The sequence below is a fragment of the Pelophylax lessonae genome (genome assembly GCF_965119305.1).
Source record: "Pelophylax lessonae genome assembly, chromosome: 4".
Classification (NCBI taxonomy): domain Eukaryota; kingdom Metazoa; phylum Chordata; class Amphibia; order Anura; family Ranidae; genus Pelophylax; species Pelophylax lessonae.
Window position 1 is genome coordinate 538,692,104 of NC_138771.1, and position 16,544 is coordinate 538,708,647.

Sequence of the window (16,544 nt, forward strand, 5' to 3'; positions counted from 1 at the left end):
TCGCACAGGCGTCCTGCCATTTGCCATGATTCAGGTTCGTGGGCAGCAACCCGATGATTCTGCCCTTGATCGGGGACGCCAAGATGTGAACGGAGCCTAAAACCCCGTACACACGATCAGATTATCGAAAGATCTGTCGTCCGTTTTTTGTGGTATGCTAGTCTGATGTGGAAAGTGAAGAGCTTATTTTCATACGAATTTTCCCGTACCACAGAATTGATATCATGTGTTGGATTGCTTTGTATGTATTCTTTCGTCTCTGAGCATGCCTAGTCTTGCTCTTAAGATTTTTTTCCGTCGAAATATGTACTAATGAGACGAAAATCAGACGTTGTATTACGGACAACAAAAATTTTATAGCCTGCATATCAGGATTTTGTCAGCCGAAAAGTCGGAGTTGGCTGTCGAAAGCACCATACTAACAATCCGAAAATCGGCAGATCGGTCGTCGGACGAATTTTCCCTTTAGATTTTCTTATCGTGTGTACAGGCCTTTAGAGGGCGTGTGCTGGGAAATAGGAATGCACACTGTTGGTGCCTGCATGTTTATTGCCTGTAACAGAGTTCATAATAAAGCATGTCTGCCAAGAGGGGATAGTCAAAGCCTCTGCAGTTAAAGTGTATGTTAACTCCAACCTTGAACTTCTCTTATTTGCTTCCTTAACTCGACATAAATGAGTACACCCTAACAGCCAAAATTTGGTAATTTGCACACACACAAAAGTATTTTTCCTAACAAATTCGAGACCATGTTGCAAAAATTAATACACCAAAATGAAAGTCTTAGGAGCAAAGCTAAATTTTAGATAAAATCCTAATTACCAAGAATTCAACTACAGGTGAGTCTAAATTTTAAACAGGTGTACAGCAGACTGATTATAAAAGGGCGTTGCCTAACAAAGAAAACCCCCTTCCCATTTCATGTTGTCAGCAATGGCACCACATGGAAGAGAAATGTCACAAGGCCTGAAAAAGAAAAGCATTTCTTTACACGAGAAAGGTGAAGGCATTAAGATCAGCAAAGCTTAAGACTTGATTCACACTAGAGCGACTTGTCAGGCGACTTGTCAGCCTGACAAGTAGCGGTCCCTCGCAGTCCATTGGCTGCTACAGGACCCGTTCTAATAGGAGCGACACAAGTCGCTCCGACTTAGAAAAAGGGTCTTGTACTACTTCGGGGCGACCTCGGAGCGACTTGCATAGACTTCCATTATGTGAAGTCCGTGCAAGTCGCGCCGAAGTCGCGGTGCACGGGACTGCACAAGTCACCCCCGAAGTAGTACAGAGTCGTGCCGCCCCAGTGTGAACCGACTCTTACTTATCTGTCAGAATACTGTAGCAAAAGTGATACAAAAATGTAACAATCTCACAGAGACATCTAGGCCGTCCACGAAAGTTAAAACCTCGACAAGAGCTTCTGATGAGAAGGGCTGAAGAAAATAGCCATGCAAGTTCACTGCCGTTAGCTAAAGAAGTCGAAAGCCAAACTCGGGTGATTGTTTCCCATGACACAATACGGCGTACATTGCAGAGGAATGGCATGTATGGGTTGTATGGGTGTTGTCCATGAAGGAAGCCTCTCCTAGAGCCCATGCAGAAAAAAGCCCACCTAGAATTTGCCAGGGCCTATGCTGAGAAAGAAGAAGACTACTGAGACTCTGTACTCTGGAGTGATGAGACCAAGATAAATGTTTTTGGAGCTGATGGCTTCAAAACTGTATGGCGTAGGTGAGGAGTACAAAGAAAAAATGCATGGTGCCTACAGTGTAACGTGGTGCTGGCAGTGTCCCTCTGTGGGGCTACATGAGTTCTGCTAGTGTCGGGAAGCTGCATTTGATTGATGGTATCATGAATTCACAGATGTACTGCTCTATATTGAAAGAGAAGATATTACTATCACTCCGTGTCCTTGGTCGTCGTGCACTTTTCCAATATGACAATAATCCAAAACACACATCGAAGGCCATGGTTTCATTTCTGAAGAAGAGCAGGGTAAAAGTTATTCAGTGTCCAAGTACTGTATGTCTCCTGATCTGAACCCAATCAAACACCTATGGGGAATTCTGAAGAGACAAGTTGAGCATCACTCTCCATCCATCATCCAGGCTCTAAAAGAAGTCATTCGTGAAGAATGGGAAAAGATAGATACTGCAATATGTTGCCAACTTGTTCATTCCATGTCTAGAAGACCTGGTGCTCTCCTTACAAATTATGGAGGTCATACAAAATGTTAAATGTAGTAGTATTTATTATGGGGTGTATTCATGTTTGCATCAGCTAATTTGAGTAAAACTGAAGATTTTGTAATCTAAGTTATAATTTTACCCTTCCTTTTTATGTAATGAGCTAAACAAATGTTCTAACAAAAACTCATTTTTGTTAACAATTTGGAAATTTTTCGTGTGCTCTTTGGGATATTGATTAAAATCTTATTTCAAAAGGGGTGTACTCAATTATGCTGAGCACTGTATGTGTGTCTGTTTTTTTCATTTTTCCTTGACATATGCTTTAATTTGATGGCACACAACTGTCTGATTTGTAGATCAGGAAAAGTTTTGACCTTCTATCTTCTGCCACACAAGACCACTTCTGAATGACGTTCGAGTTTAACATGCGAAAGTATTCGGCCCCCTTGAACTTTTGGACATTTGCCACATTTCATGCTTCAAACATAAAGATATAAAACTGTAATTTTTTTTGAAGAATCAACAACAAGTAGGACACAGTCATGAAGTGTAACGAAATTTATTGGATATTTCAAACTTTTTTAACAAATAAAAAAACTGAAAAATTGGGCGTGCAAAATTATTCAGCCCCTTTACTTTCAGTGCAGCAAACTCTCTCCAGAAGTTCAGTGAGGATCTCTGAATGATCCAATGTTGACCTAAATGACTAATGATGATAAATAGAATCCACCTGTGTGTAATCAAGTCTCTGTATAAATGCACCTGCACTGTGATAGTCTCAGAGGTCCGTTTAAAGCGCAGAGAGCATCATGAAGAACAAGGAACACACCAGGCAGGTCCGAGATACTGTTGTGGAGAAGTTTAAAGCCGGATTTGGATACAAAAAGATTTCCCAAGCTTTAAACATCCCAAGGAGCACTGTGCAAGCGATAATATTGAAATGGAAGGAGTATCAGACCACTGCAAATCTACGAAGACCTGGCCGTCCCTCTAAACTTTCAGCTCATACAAGGAGAAGACTGATCAGAGATGCAGCCAAGAGGCCCATGATCACTCTGGATGAACTGCAGAGATCTACACCTGAGGTGGGAGACTCTGTCCATAGGACAACAATCAGTCCTATACTGCACAAATCTGGCCTTTATGGAAGAGTGGCAAGAAGAAAGCCATTTCTTAAAGATATCCATAAAAAGTGTCGTTTAAAGTTTGCCACAAGCCACCTGGGAGACACACCAAACATGTGGAAGAAGGTGCTCTGGTCAGATGAAACCAAAATCAAACTTTATGGCAACAATGCAAAACGTTATGTTTGGCGTAAAAGCAACACAGCTCATCACCCTGAACACACCATCCCCACTGTCAAACATGGTGGTGGCAGCATCATGGTTTGGGCCTGCTTTTCTTCAACAGGGACAGGGAAGATGGTTAAAATTGATGGGAAGATGGATGGAGCCAAATACAGGACCATTCTGGAAGAAAACCTGATGGAGTCTGCAAAAGACCTTAGACTGAGACGGAGATTTGTCTTCCATGAAAAAGTTCACAAATAAACATATCCAGGTGTTAGAATGGCCAAGTCAAAGTCCAGACCTGAATCCAATTGAGAATCTGTGGAAAGAACTGAAAACTGCTGTTCACAAACACTCTCCATCCAACCTCACTGAACTCGAGCTGTTTTGCAAGGAGGAATGGGCAAAGATTTCAGTCTCTCGATGTGCAAAACTGATAGAGACATACCCCAAGCGACTTACAGCTGTAATCGCAGCAAAAGGTGGCGCTACAAAGTATTAACTTAAGGGGGCTTAATAATTTTGCACACCCAATTTTTCAGTTTTTTATTTGTTAAAAAAGTTTGAAATATCCAATAAATTTCATTCCACTTCATGATTGTGTCCCACTTGTTGTTGATTCTTCACAAAAAATTACAGTTTCATATCTTTGTTTGAAGCCTGAAATGTGGCAAAAGGTCAAAAAGTTCAAGGGGGCCGAATACTTTCGCAGTGCACTGTATACAGGTACAATGGTTTCCCTTATCATTTCCACAACAGTTGTGCAGATAGCTCATCAGTAGATTCCTAGAAATAGAAAAAATTTCTATGGTCTTTTTTTTTTTATTATTTATTTTTATTTTATTTCGTTTTTTGTTTGGTTTACAAAATACAGAAATAAACAATTTAGAACAGGTATACAAAATATTAACTAAACAAATCTTTTTAAAACTGACCATACACGGTGCAAATTTCAGGCGATTTCCAGCCAAAACCATGGACGACCATCAGAAAATTGTTGGTCGAGCAGTCGCTGCATCCAGTCAGGTGCAGTCATTGTTCTGATATTTAAGTAGCCACGGGTGTTGCATTAGGCACTGATGGAGAAATCTATTTGATTTCGTTTATTTAGTCTGCAGGTTAAGGCCCTGTTCACACTTGTGTGACTTATCCTGGGACTGCAAAGCCGCATGACAAGTCGTACTCCATGATTTCCAATGAGTACCGTTCATATCTGTGTGACTTCAAGTCGCAATGACTTCAAGGTAGTCCCTGCACTACTTTGGGCTGATTTAATGCATTTTGAGGTCCATAGGCATTGCTTCTAGTTCAGTCAAAATTGCAGCAAAATCGCTGTAAAATAGCATGACTTTTAGGTTGCATAAGTGTGAAAGGGGTCTAAAGGGGAGAAATCTGTGTGCATTACTAGGCTACCTCTCCAGTATGTACAGTACCAAAAAATAAAGTATGTGTTTTGATAGGCTCTTTAGAGCCGGTTCACACTACCGCGACCAGAAAGTTGCCCCATGAAGGAGCGACTTTTTAGCGCGACTTTAGCGTGACTTTAGCGTGACTTTGAAGAGACTTAAATGATAGGCGACTTTGTCTGTGGGGAATGCCTGGGTAATCTTTTTCTTCTTCCTGGAAAGTCTGATCCCAGTCGCTTGAAAATAGATAAGGATCTGACTTAAAGGCGACTCCCATTGAAGTCTATGTGCACAAGTCGGATAGAGGTCGCCTTGAAGTAGTACAGGAACCTTTTCTGAAGTCGGAGCGACTTCAGTAGTGAATATTAAGACGGCTCTCATTCATTTACATTGAATTTGTAATGACAAGCGACTTGGGGCGACTTGTGGTCGCACAAGACGCGTCCCAAGTTGGAGTAGTGTGAACCGGGTCTTAGTCTTCTTTTTAGACATGTATGCCGTCAACAAAGCAGTCTTTACACAAACATCCATACAGTTCTGGAGAAAGTTTTTTTTCTAAAAATACGTCCTATATGGGCACACATGATGGGTGGTAACCCAGTCAGTTTCACACTAGTATCTGTCTATGGCCAGCCTTAACCTGAGGTTTGTAATTTGTATTTCTAGGTATTTTAAAATAACTTCTTATAATAACGAATTGCTACTTTAAGTGAATTCAGTTGAGCCGGTGTTCTGCCAAAAACTCCCACTTGCTGAGAACTCCAACTACGTTACTTCCGGTGAGTGTACACCAGGAATACTTGGAGATTTCCACCACTTTTTTCACAGAACACCGGCAGCTATAATGAGTGGACTAACAATGTCTTCTCATAGCGTGTACAGGAGTTTAAAGGCCGCCTATTCTCTGAAAACACCAAGTTGTCAATCTCCAATTATTCATGATGTACAGTCACCGGAAATGGCGTGATTGGAGTTCTCGGCAAGTTGGAGTTTTTGGTAAAGAACTGTTTGTATTATGGGATATGGGATGCACAAAGATGTATGCTGGGGGGGGTTAGCCTTTATGGTGATTGATTTAATCATGATTTAAAGCCTGGTACACACAATAAGAATATCTGAGGAATGATCGTCTATTTTTTTTTTTTTGCATACTTCAAAATTAAGAGGTTACTCAAGTTAAGAAAAATCTTGTATGACAGAATACAACTTTGGAAGTGATGTAATGTATTGTATTGTAATGCATTATTTCGTTTCCGAGCATGCGTAGTCTTGCGCTTCCGACTTTTTTTCAGTCGAATACTGTACTGAATAAACAAAAATAATTTGTTTAGGTATGATATAAGAAAAAAAATTTGAACAAACTGTTGTGATCGGCTCTCGAAACTGTGTACGAACGATCACATTATTGTACGATCACTTCAAAAGCAGTATTTTTTGTTTGATTTTCTGATACAGTGTACTAGGCTTTAACTACTTGCCAACTGCCTGCCCCCATTAGGCAGCAGGGAAGCCGATCCATGGGGCCAGCGGGCACGATTGCCTCCGGGCACCGGCGATCTCTCCCTGTGGAGAGAGAATGATGGTCTGCTGTCGTAAACACAGCAGACCGTTGTTCTCTTTGGAATGAACACAGAGTGCCTGTGATCCTCCTATTTAGGATCACAGGTCTCTGTGTTGATTCCACAAGCCCACCCCCCTCACAGTTAGAAAGCACCCTCTAGGCTCACACTTAACCCTTTGATCTCCCCTGAGGTAACCTCTTCCCTGCCAGTGTCATTAATACAGTGACAGTGCATAATTTTAGCACTGGTAACTGTAGTAATGTCACTGGTCCCCCCAAAAGTGTCAAAAATGTCAGGGGTCCGATCTGTCCACCGCAATGTCGCAGTCCCGCTAAAAATTGCAGATCGCCGCCATTACTAGTAAAAAAAAAAAAAGACAAATCTTTCCCCTAGTTTGTAGACGCGATAACTTTTGCACAAATCAATATGTAGCAGAATACAAATTGGCCTAAAAAAATGAAAAAATTAGATTTTTTTTCTTTTTGAGAATGTTATATAGTAGAAAGTGAAAAAATATATATATCTATTTTTTTCAGAATTGTCTTTTTTTTTTTTTTGTGTTTATAGCGCAATAAATACAAATCATACAGGTGATCAGATACCACCAAAATAAATCTTTAGTTGTGGGAAAGAAAGGACATCAGTTTTATTTGGGTACAGCGTCGCACGACCACGCAATTGTCAGTTAAAGTAACGCAGTGCCGAATCTAGTGATCGACCAATTATCGGCAAAGCCGATATATCGAGGGCCGATATGCACTTTCCCCAATATATTGGAATCGGCCTTTTGATTTGCCGATATTTCGGGAAAGTGCTTGTCCTGTAGTGATGCCTGCAGCTAGAGGAATCACCCCACTACCGGTGTCCATAGAAGACGGTCGGCTGTCCTGTAATGACACCCGATGCGGCTGAGAAGCCGCTCGGCTGTCATTCCAAGGAGCTGGAGGGGACGCCCCCCCCCCTTCCGCGGCTCGCCCGGTCTCCTGTCCCACCTGGGAGACCCGGGCATCCTACCTTCACCGCCGCCGTCTGACTGGGTCTCCATTTCTTTGAATTCGGCGCCGCCTAGTACCTGGAAATGATGTCATGACATGACATCTCTTCCGGGTACTGGCGGCGCCGAATTAAAAAACTTACAGCATTCAAAACAGCCAAACTTGGCGTTTTGAATGCTTTTAAGTGCAGAGGAGGGGTTTGGGGTCTTTTAGACCCCCAGATCCCTCCACCACAGTGCCTGTAGACATTTAAAAAAAAAAATGGCTGATACCGATATCCGATGACCAAAAAATTGTTATCGGCGGTAAAAAAACGATATTGGTCGATCACTAGCCGAATCAATCAAAAGCAAAAAATGGCCTGGTCATTAAGGGGGCAAAACCTCCTGGAGATGAAGTGGTTAAAGACATCCAAAGCAACTCCTATTCACATAATTCAGCAGTTTTTTTTTTTTTTAAGTTTTCCTAAACGGGCACTTGTGAACAGAAAGCAAAAGCAGGACCCAGAATGTCTAATTTGATGAATCTTGACCTCTGTTCTCAATTTTCATAAATTGATTGGAGACGTACAGTGTCAAAAAGTCTGGAAATCATGTTATCAGAACAGAATGTCTTAATCTTGTCAGACAAGGCTATTCGGGCAGTGCCAATGTCGAGGGCATCAGCAGTCAGACTGAGCAAGGCAATACAGCTGTGTGTTCTTTAAATACCGCTATTATATGGGGATTTTTTAATCATTGTACTTGTTTGCTTTAGCAGGTCATACTCATGCCTCGTGGTATTTAGTAACACCGCCCTGTAGAGCATAGGGCAGGCTAATTTCACCCACACACTGACCTGTGATCTGCTTTCTCACCCTTCTCACCTACATCTACTGCACTAGGTAGGATGTGAAATGCTATAAAATATGAATCACAGCATTGTGCTTGTTGGGAAGGCCGCACTAAAGTGAAGGGAGTGAATTAAAGCAGACTTTGCATGGAGTAAGCTATGGATGGATAACAAGGCTCCCTTAGATTTTTGAGGCCAATGAAATGTAAAGGGAAAAGTTTAGAAAAGGAGCTCTTGGCCCTTCTCACTGCACGCTTCTTATTGAGCTCAATTTATATCTCTGTGCAGTGCTAAGAGGTTCTGGGGTTCTGCACATGGGGTGTCATGTCAGTAGTCTCTCTAATTTCCCAATGCCTGCAATAAACCCTGCAAACTCTTCTGAAGTTGTGAATGACAGAAAGGGCAACCAGGAATTTATTGTGATCTATAAAGTCTAGGCTAACCCTGAATGGCAGCGCCACAATAAACTTCTCTGGAGAAATATTTAAGATATTTTTAGCACCAGTCAGTGGCATTAGTATCTGGAATGCAACTAGGGTACCTTGAAGAATGTTACTTATTATATTTTTTTTATTTACAAATTAGTTTTAGTAGACAATGTGGTCAATTCACTAAGCGTTAAATAACTGAAAAAATGAGTTAAAATATCACATGCGGAAACAATTGTACAAATGTACAATTTGCCGGTAAATAGCTCATGTGATAAAATACCAGTAATGCGGTAATTACCGCATATTTTCATGCTGTAATTTATCACAGGGTAGTTGATTTTTAAAGAGCGGTCCAGTAACCTGGCCACCGTGTCCTTAACATTGGATGACTCATCAGCTGTCAGCAGGTTTCCCCGCTGACAGCTGAATGTAGAAAACAACATGCCTGCAATCAAAAATTCCTAAAAAAAAAAAAAAACAGTGTGGGGTCAAAATAAAAAAATAAAAAGACATTGGATTCCCCCCAAAATCCATATCGGATCCTTATCGGAACATACAGCCTGGACGAGCATAACAGGCCAAATACCCTTAGCATGGGCAGGGGGTGCTTTAATGGGAGCAAGGACCTTATCCCCACAACCCTGGCCAGTGGTTTTGCTGGCCTACTGGCGGGGGGGCTTATTGGAATCTTGGAGATTCCTCCAGATCCCGACACCCCCCAGGTTAAGGGGGGGGGGCGCTCGCTCATCCCACCCCCCCCCCCTTTCTGGAATGCCAGGCTGCATGCTCGGAAAAGGGTCAGGTGTTGTTTTTTTTTTTTTTTTTTGGGGGGGGGGGCAGCACCCCAAAGCATATTTTTAATTGCCAGCATGTTTTTTTTTTTTTTTTTTACATTGAGCTGTCAGCGGGACCCCCACGCTGCATCTGATCAAAACCGCATGTGATACCGCCAGAAAAACCTTAGTGATAAATATTGCATCTTTTTATACTGTCTGTTTGTGAATTTGACGCATGTTTTTTTTTTTTTTTTGCTATATTTATCGGCCCATTTTTCATTTTGTGTTAAATACCACATCATTTTTTTTTTTTGTGTGTAAGTTGGACTTTTTTTTTTACCGCATGTGATAATTTATGCAAACAAGTCTCGCGACCATGTTATCACATGCAGTAATCTTTAGTGAATTAACCCCAATGTTCTAGGTGGTAACCGTGAATCTAAATAAGAACAAAGGAAAGTAGCACTAGTTACAATAGTGAAGTAATTTATCTGTGCAATACAAACATACATAAACAAAGTGAAAAATAAATATTTATTATATACAGAAATGTCCATAGGAAGAACAAGTGTCTATAAAAAAACTAAGTGGCACAAAAGCTTCTGATTTATTGTGCAAAGAAGATCCACCACTGGGAAGTAATTAAACACGTCCCTTACCAGATCAGCTGGACCTATAAATTATAAATGGTCATAAGTGCTCAGCATAACCAGAACAGCAGCGATTCCATAGATGAGATCAGCAGCTCCCAGCATTGAAATTACCAGTGAGAAAATGATATACAACTCACATAGTGAAGTATGTCGTAAACTCAGTCCATGTATTCAATAAAGGTTTCATTGTAGCAAAGACTGGATCAAATGATCTGTGCAGGACATTATGTGGTGGCAAGAGTTTGTGCTGCTGGTTGGCTCGACTTGGCGTCTTCCTAATTTTTTGAGCCATCAGCCAGCTAATATCTGCACAGGTCATATGATTTACACCCATGCGATCCGATTCCTGTCCGATAGCACTGCCACCTGCAAACCGATTTGGGGGCATCATTAACTTTTTACTGACACCTGCAGCGGTTCACAAAGTGCACCGTGAACTGCCTGTGAGTTAGATGCGACACGGGAACCCTGCACAGCAATCGCGCTGGTTCCTGCATCGCATATATGTGACCCCCAACCTGAAACTTTTATTGAATACATGGACTGAGTTTACTATATACTTCACTATTTGAGTTGTTTATCATTTTCTCACCGGTAATTTTAATGCTCAGAGTTGCTGATCTCATTTATGGAATCGCTTCTGTTCCGGTTATGCCGAGTGCTTATGACCATTTATAATTTAATGGTCCAGCTCATCTGGTTACGGGGCGATTACTTCACATGGTGGGGGATCTTCTTTGCACAGTGAATCGGAAGATTTTGTGCACCATCCAGCGAGTGGATCACATATGAGTGGAAGATCTTTTATCACTTTTTTATAGACCCTTTTTTTTCCCCATGGACATTTCTTTATGTAATAAATCTTTTTCACTACATTTATGTATATTTATATTGCACAGGTACATTACTTCCCTATTGTAACTAGCTCCGCTTTCCTTTGTTTATCTGTTTAACTGGTTTTACAGTTTTTAAGTGGCTGCTTGTGTTTTATTTTTGGACCTAGTGCAGATATTATTTTGGTGATTAGTTTAACAATAAATCTAAAGTCTTTTTTATTTTGGGATGAAGTTGTAAAGGGTTAAATCCTAAGTACGGTTTTTTTTTTTTTGTAGTCAGTGTCCCCATTGGGGAGATTTACTCTACTTGTCCTGGTGATTTCTGTTATCAGGACTGAAAAGAAGGAACAATCCATATTTCTGAGTTTTCACTAGATGAGCAGTGAAAATCTTTCTTTGGGGACACTTGTTCAACTAAGAGTGGATTTCCCTCACTTTGGAAGATTTCCTCTTATTTTCTGTCCTTTCTACAGGACAGTAAGTAAAGGGAAATCAATTCAGTGGGACACAAGTTGCCTGTCGGAGGTTTAAGGGCCGTCACATCAGGAATTGTGATTCACATATGATCCGGATGCAGAGCGTTTTCAACTCATTCATTTTGTTTGGACTGAAATCGCACCATTCCACACCATAAATAATGCAGGCACTACTTTTAGAAACTCACTGCCAGCAGATTTTATGTTACTTCTGTAGCATGCAATGCAGTGCAGGCAAACACACTGGGTTTGCGACCTGCATTTGTCATTAACTTAAATATTGACACCTGCTGTAGATCGCAACAGCAGTGCGTTTTAAATGCGGTGTGGGGAACGTGCATATAATGTGGGCTTTCCACACCACATTCTTATGTGAACTTGCCCTTAGATCCCTACTCTATCCAAAATGAAGAAAACATTTTGGCTTTAGATCTACATTGTTACCAGACAGAAGCTGGAGCAGATGTTTAACCATTCTTAGGAATATAAGGCTCCTGGAATATATAGACTCCCTGTTTGTATTTTACCACATTTCCCTTAGTGTTTGAGTGTATTTGGACTTACTATAAAACTCCAGAGAAAACTAAACTTTTTTTAAGAAAAAAAAAACCGCACAGGGTATTTACCTTTTCTTTGCCTAGATTGGATCTGAATTATCTTTTTTTTTTTTTTTGGTAATTCAACATAGAAAAATGTATTTGTGTGCTTTTTGTTTTTTTATGTTCATCTAACATGTGAAGCACTTTGTAAAATGATGCTTTAATTGCTATAATGCGCATATATGAAGATCGCTTTTGGCACACGAGTTTGCTGTGTTGCTCTAGGTGACACCTACAGGTTATAATTGGGTACTGCATGTTTTTTAATAATTTAGAAAAATATCTACTGTATCTTGAAATATTCACTTTTCCACGTTTATAATTCAGGAAAAAAAAAAAGTATCAACCGAAATAGCTGCCTCATGCATGCTTGAGCTCAAAAATGCTGCTTTTTGTGTTTGATTTTTTTTTTTTTGTTTTTTTAAATGCCCCTTCATTTTAACCTATTTGTCTATGCACACATAGGAGTTTATTGGCAGGAGCATTCAGAGACAGAAAAAAAAAAACACAACACGCAATAGCGCCTAAGGGCACATTACCACTAGGCGGGTTCCCACGAAAATGCATTCTAATGGCCAGAATTCTGGCCAATATAATGTATTAAAGTAGAACTATTGCCAAAACTTTTTTTTCCATTTTGGATAGACTAAGGTTAGGTTATAAGGCCGGCCAGATTTTTTTTTTTCTTTGCCGTCTGTGTTCCATTTCAGAGATTTTCCTTCACTTCCTGTCCCGTTGTCATGTTAAAAAACCATACCTCGTGAAAATGAAAATTCCATACCTCGTTACTTCCGCTGCACATACGTCATGGAACAGCTGAGCAGGTTACCATTGCGCATGCTCATAGGTCCGGAGGGTAGGGAATTTTCACGGGGTAGTGTGTTGTAATGTTACACCGCATCAGCTGTTGCCCCGGTTAACATTAAAACCTCTCGGCTGCAAGATGAAATCATCTCCGCTCCTACCCCTGTCACTTCCCTGATCTCGGCTACTAAATGTAAAAGCGGCGGGTCTATGAAAATATAAATCGGGGAGAACTCGGCTCCGTGATTTATATTTTCATAGACCCGCCGCCGCTTTAAAATTTAGTAGCCGAGATCAGGGAAGTGACAGGGCAGAGGCGTAACTAGAACCTTCAGGGCCCTGATGCAAGAAACCATGAAGGGCCCCCCAGACCCCTGGCCGGGGCCCTTACCTTCAAGCCCAGGGCTCTTCCCACTAATCCTGGGGCTCTTTACACTCGTTGCATGGCCTTTTATTACGGTCCTTTCACAGGTTCTGCAGTGGGCCCCCTTCCTGCAATCTTGTGGGCCCCCTTCCTGCAATCTTGGGGCCTCCCCACAGTGGTGCAATGCCAGGGTCCGGTCGCAAGTGTGACCTTTGCGATCCTGAAAGTTCACCCACTGGTTTGCTACCGGGCCCCCTGGAGCATGGGGCCCGGTAGCGATTGCAACCCCTGCAACCCCTGTAGTTACGCCCCTGTGACAGGGGTAGGAGCGGAGATGATTTCATGTTGCAGCCGAGATGTTTTAATGTTACCGTGGCAACAGCTGATGCGGTGTAACGTTACAGCACACTACCATGAAAATTTCCTACCCTCCGGACCTCTGAGCATGCGCAATGGTAACCTGCTCAGCTGTTCCATGACGTAGGTGCACTGGAAGTGATGAGGGTAGGGAGTTTTCACGGGTAGGGTTTTTTCATGGAACACCGTAGCCAAACAGGAAGTGAGATAAAATCCCTGCAAATTAAGGGAATTTCTTGGGGACACCAAGGTCACTAGAACTAGTGCCTCCATTGGAGGATTTCTACGCTATTACTTTTCTGGGGACAACCCAAAATTTGGGATTTTCTTTTACTTTCACTTTCAATTATAATGGTAAACAAGACAAATGGAGAGAATGAATCTTTTTAATGGGACACAGCACAAAAAACAAAAGATACAAAAAAGAAACTTCAAGTTAAATGTAAAAGAAACGTCAAAAAGACTCACTGCCACATACCTAAATTTGAGGAAGCAAAGAGAAAAACTGACATGGGACTTTGAATGTTTTATTCTGAAACATGTTGGGATCTTGTGTGAACCGTGTTACTCTGCAGGTCTCTATCATTTGAGATCCAGCTGGGTTCCGACCATCAGTAGATGTTCTTCAGCACTATTTAATGTATGATGTACTCATTGTTTTTTAACAACACTGTGATGTTTATCACTATTTTATGGTTTTGTACTCCATAAACTTTCTTTGACTTTTCTACTCCATTTCCTGCTTTCAAAGTCCCATGGGGGATTTTCTCTTTGTTTCTGCCATAAACAGAAAGGTGTTCTAATCCCTCTCCACTCTCTCCAAAACTAAAAAAAAAAAAGTTTTGCCGTTATCTTTAATTTAATCTATTATGCAGGAACACCCATGCAAAAACTCTTTTTATCATGTTTTTGGTAAACTCCTGTTGGAGAAAAAGTGTCAATAGCATTCAGCGTGCATGAAGCCTAAAACTATGACTCCTTATTTATTATAGAGCTCGCTGGCAGAGACACTGGACAGCACAAGCAGCTTAGACCGGCAGCGGATGGACATGATATATACAGTGGAGGATGTACCTCCTTGGTATCTCTGCATCTTCCTGGGCTTACAGGTATGTTGGCTTTGATATTTGAAAAATGAGACCGGTCACGCTGAGGCTGTAATTCACATAAACAATGTAATGTAACTGCATTCCATTTGCTCAGTATCTTCCCCAAAAACGGCCTCTTATAGCTGCAAGTAGCCTGAGAGTCTGCTCCATGCTGGGCAGTATTTACAAGATCCAAATAAAACAGAGAAGCAGCTGAGTTGTAAATATTCCAGTTAGCTCAAAAGTCAGCATGTTGGTCAGATAAGGACAATCATTATGCATGATAGAGATGCTGAAGGCATCAGACTGCAAGTTTCAGAAGCATTGAGAGATTGGAGAGACGGCAGACTGTCACAGACCTTGGAACAAACTAACACCAGACAACTCTGCAGCAGGGACGAGTTCCAGCACACTACGCCTGACACAAGTCTCACATGCGTCATCATAGTGTCCTTTGGCTGCTTTCACATGCTTATATGGTCTGTGGACATCTAAAACTGCTTTGTAACCTCTCATCAATCTAAAACCTTGTTCCAGGCATTAAATCTGATGTGTGCAATCAGCAACACCTATAAATATATACTTTTATTGTAACTCCTACATTAAGTAATCAAACAAAATAACTATACAAAAAAGAGGGGTTCCCCTATTGGTGGGACTTTACAGGCACTCCAATGAATGTACAATTGAATAATACAAAAGTAAATTTATTGAAGCAAAATATAATAAAATTAAAAACCGAGCAAGCAGTAATAGCAATACAAAAATGCAGGTGACATGAGTACTGTGATATCAGGAAACCCAACGCGTTTCGAAGTGTGATACTATTTCTTCAGCTGTGATACTATTTCTTCATCTCTTTAGCTTACAGTATCTCTCTATAACAATGCATTAAGTAATTAGTACATTAAATTATCATATATCACAAAGAAATATAAATATATATAGAAAAAACATATTCATGTATTGTTGCACTTACATCAAGTGCGTTGTATAGCTTTTCGAATTGCTTGCAAACATGATAAAAGCAAACCGAGCCGTAGAAGCCCATGTGATGGGTCAGGATGATAAATTACGTCCGTACATGGAAAGAGGGGAGTTTGTTTGTTAGTTTGTAATAGCCCAGTAGTTCAGCCAAAGCGTGAAGAAACTCCTGGTAGAGCCTATTGGACAGCTGAAGTCCAAATGGAGGAGCCCTAATATGTAAATAATAAAACAAAGTAACAAAAATATATGTAAAAGGTATGAAAAGGAGAAGAAAAAGAGGGGGGGGGGGAGGGAGGGGAAGTAGAGAGGGAGGGGGGGGGTTGTATGGGAGGGAAAAGGGGGGAGGAGAATAAAAGAAAGAGGAAAAAAAAAGAGAAGGAAAAGGTGAAATATAAGTATCTCAATATGAGGTATTATGTCAAAGAATGCTAAAAAGAATATATCTTGGCCAGCATAGGAGTAATATCAAATGTGTATATATAATATATTAGTTTAGAGAAAAAACTCCAAAAGAGACAAGAAAAATGTTTTGTTGTTTAAAAGTGCCAAAATCCACAATATCATCACATATTGGGAGAAAAGGGAAGAGGTTGGGGAGCCAGTATGAAGAATGTATGAAATTTATGAATACATTCTTCCCTTTTCTCCCAATATGTGATGATATTGTGGATTTTGGCACTTTTAAACAACAAAACATTTTTCTTGTCTCTTTTGGAGTTTTTTTCTCTAAACTAATATATTATATATACACATTTGATATTACTCCTATGCTGGCCAAGATATATTCCTTTTAGCATTCTTTGACATAATACCTCATATTGAGATACTTATATTTCACCTTTTCCTTCTTTTTTTTTTTTCTTTTTCTGTTTCTTTTTTTCTCCTCCCCCCTTTTCCCTCCCAT

At 40.7% G+C, this 16,544-nt stretch overlaps 1 protein-coding gene across 1 annotated transcript in view; it reads left to right on the forward strand.

Annotated features, from left to right (window-relative positions):
- SLC23A2 (solute carrier family 23 member 2) overlaps positions 1-16,544 on the forward strand; it is a 167,741-nt gene that overhangs the window by 80,251 nt on the left and 70,946 nt on the right. The window contains exon 4 of the mRNA XM_082253284.1: positions 14,558-14,674. Within this exon, the coding sequence (XP_082109410.1) occupies positions 14,558-14,674 (117 nt within the window). The remainder of the gene's footprint in view (positions 1-14,557; positions 14,675-16,544) is intronic.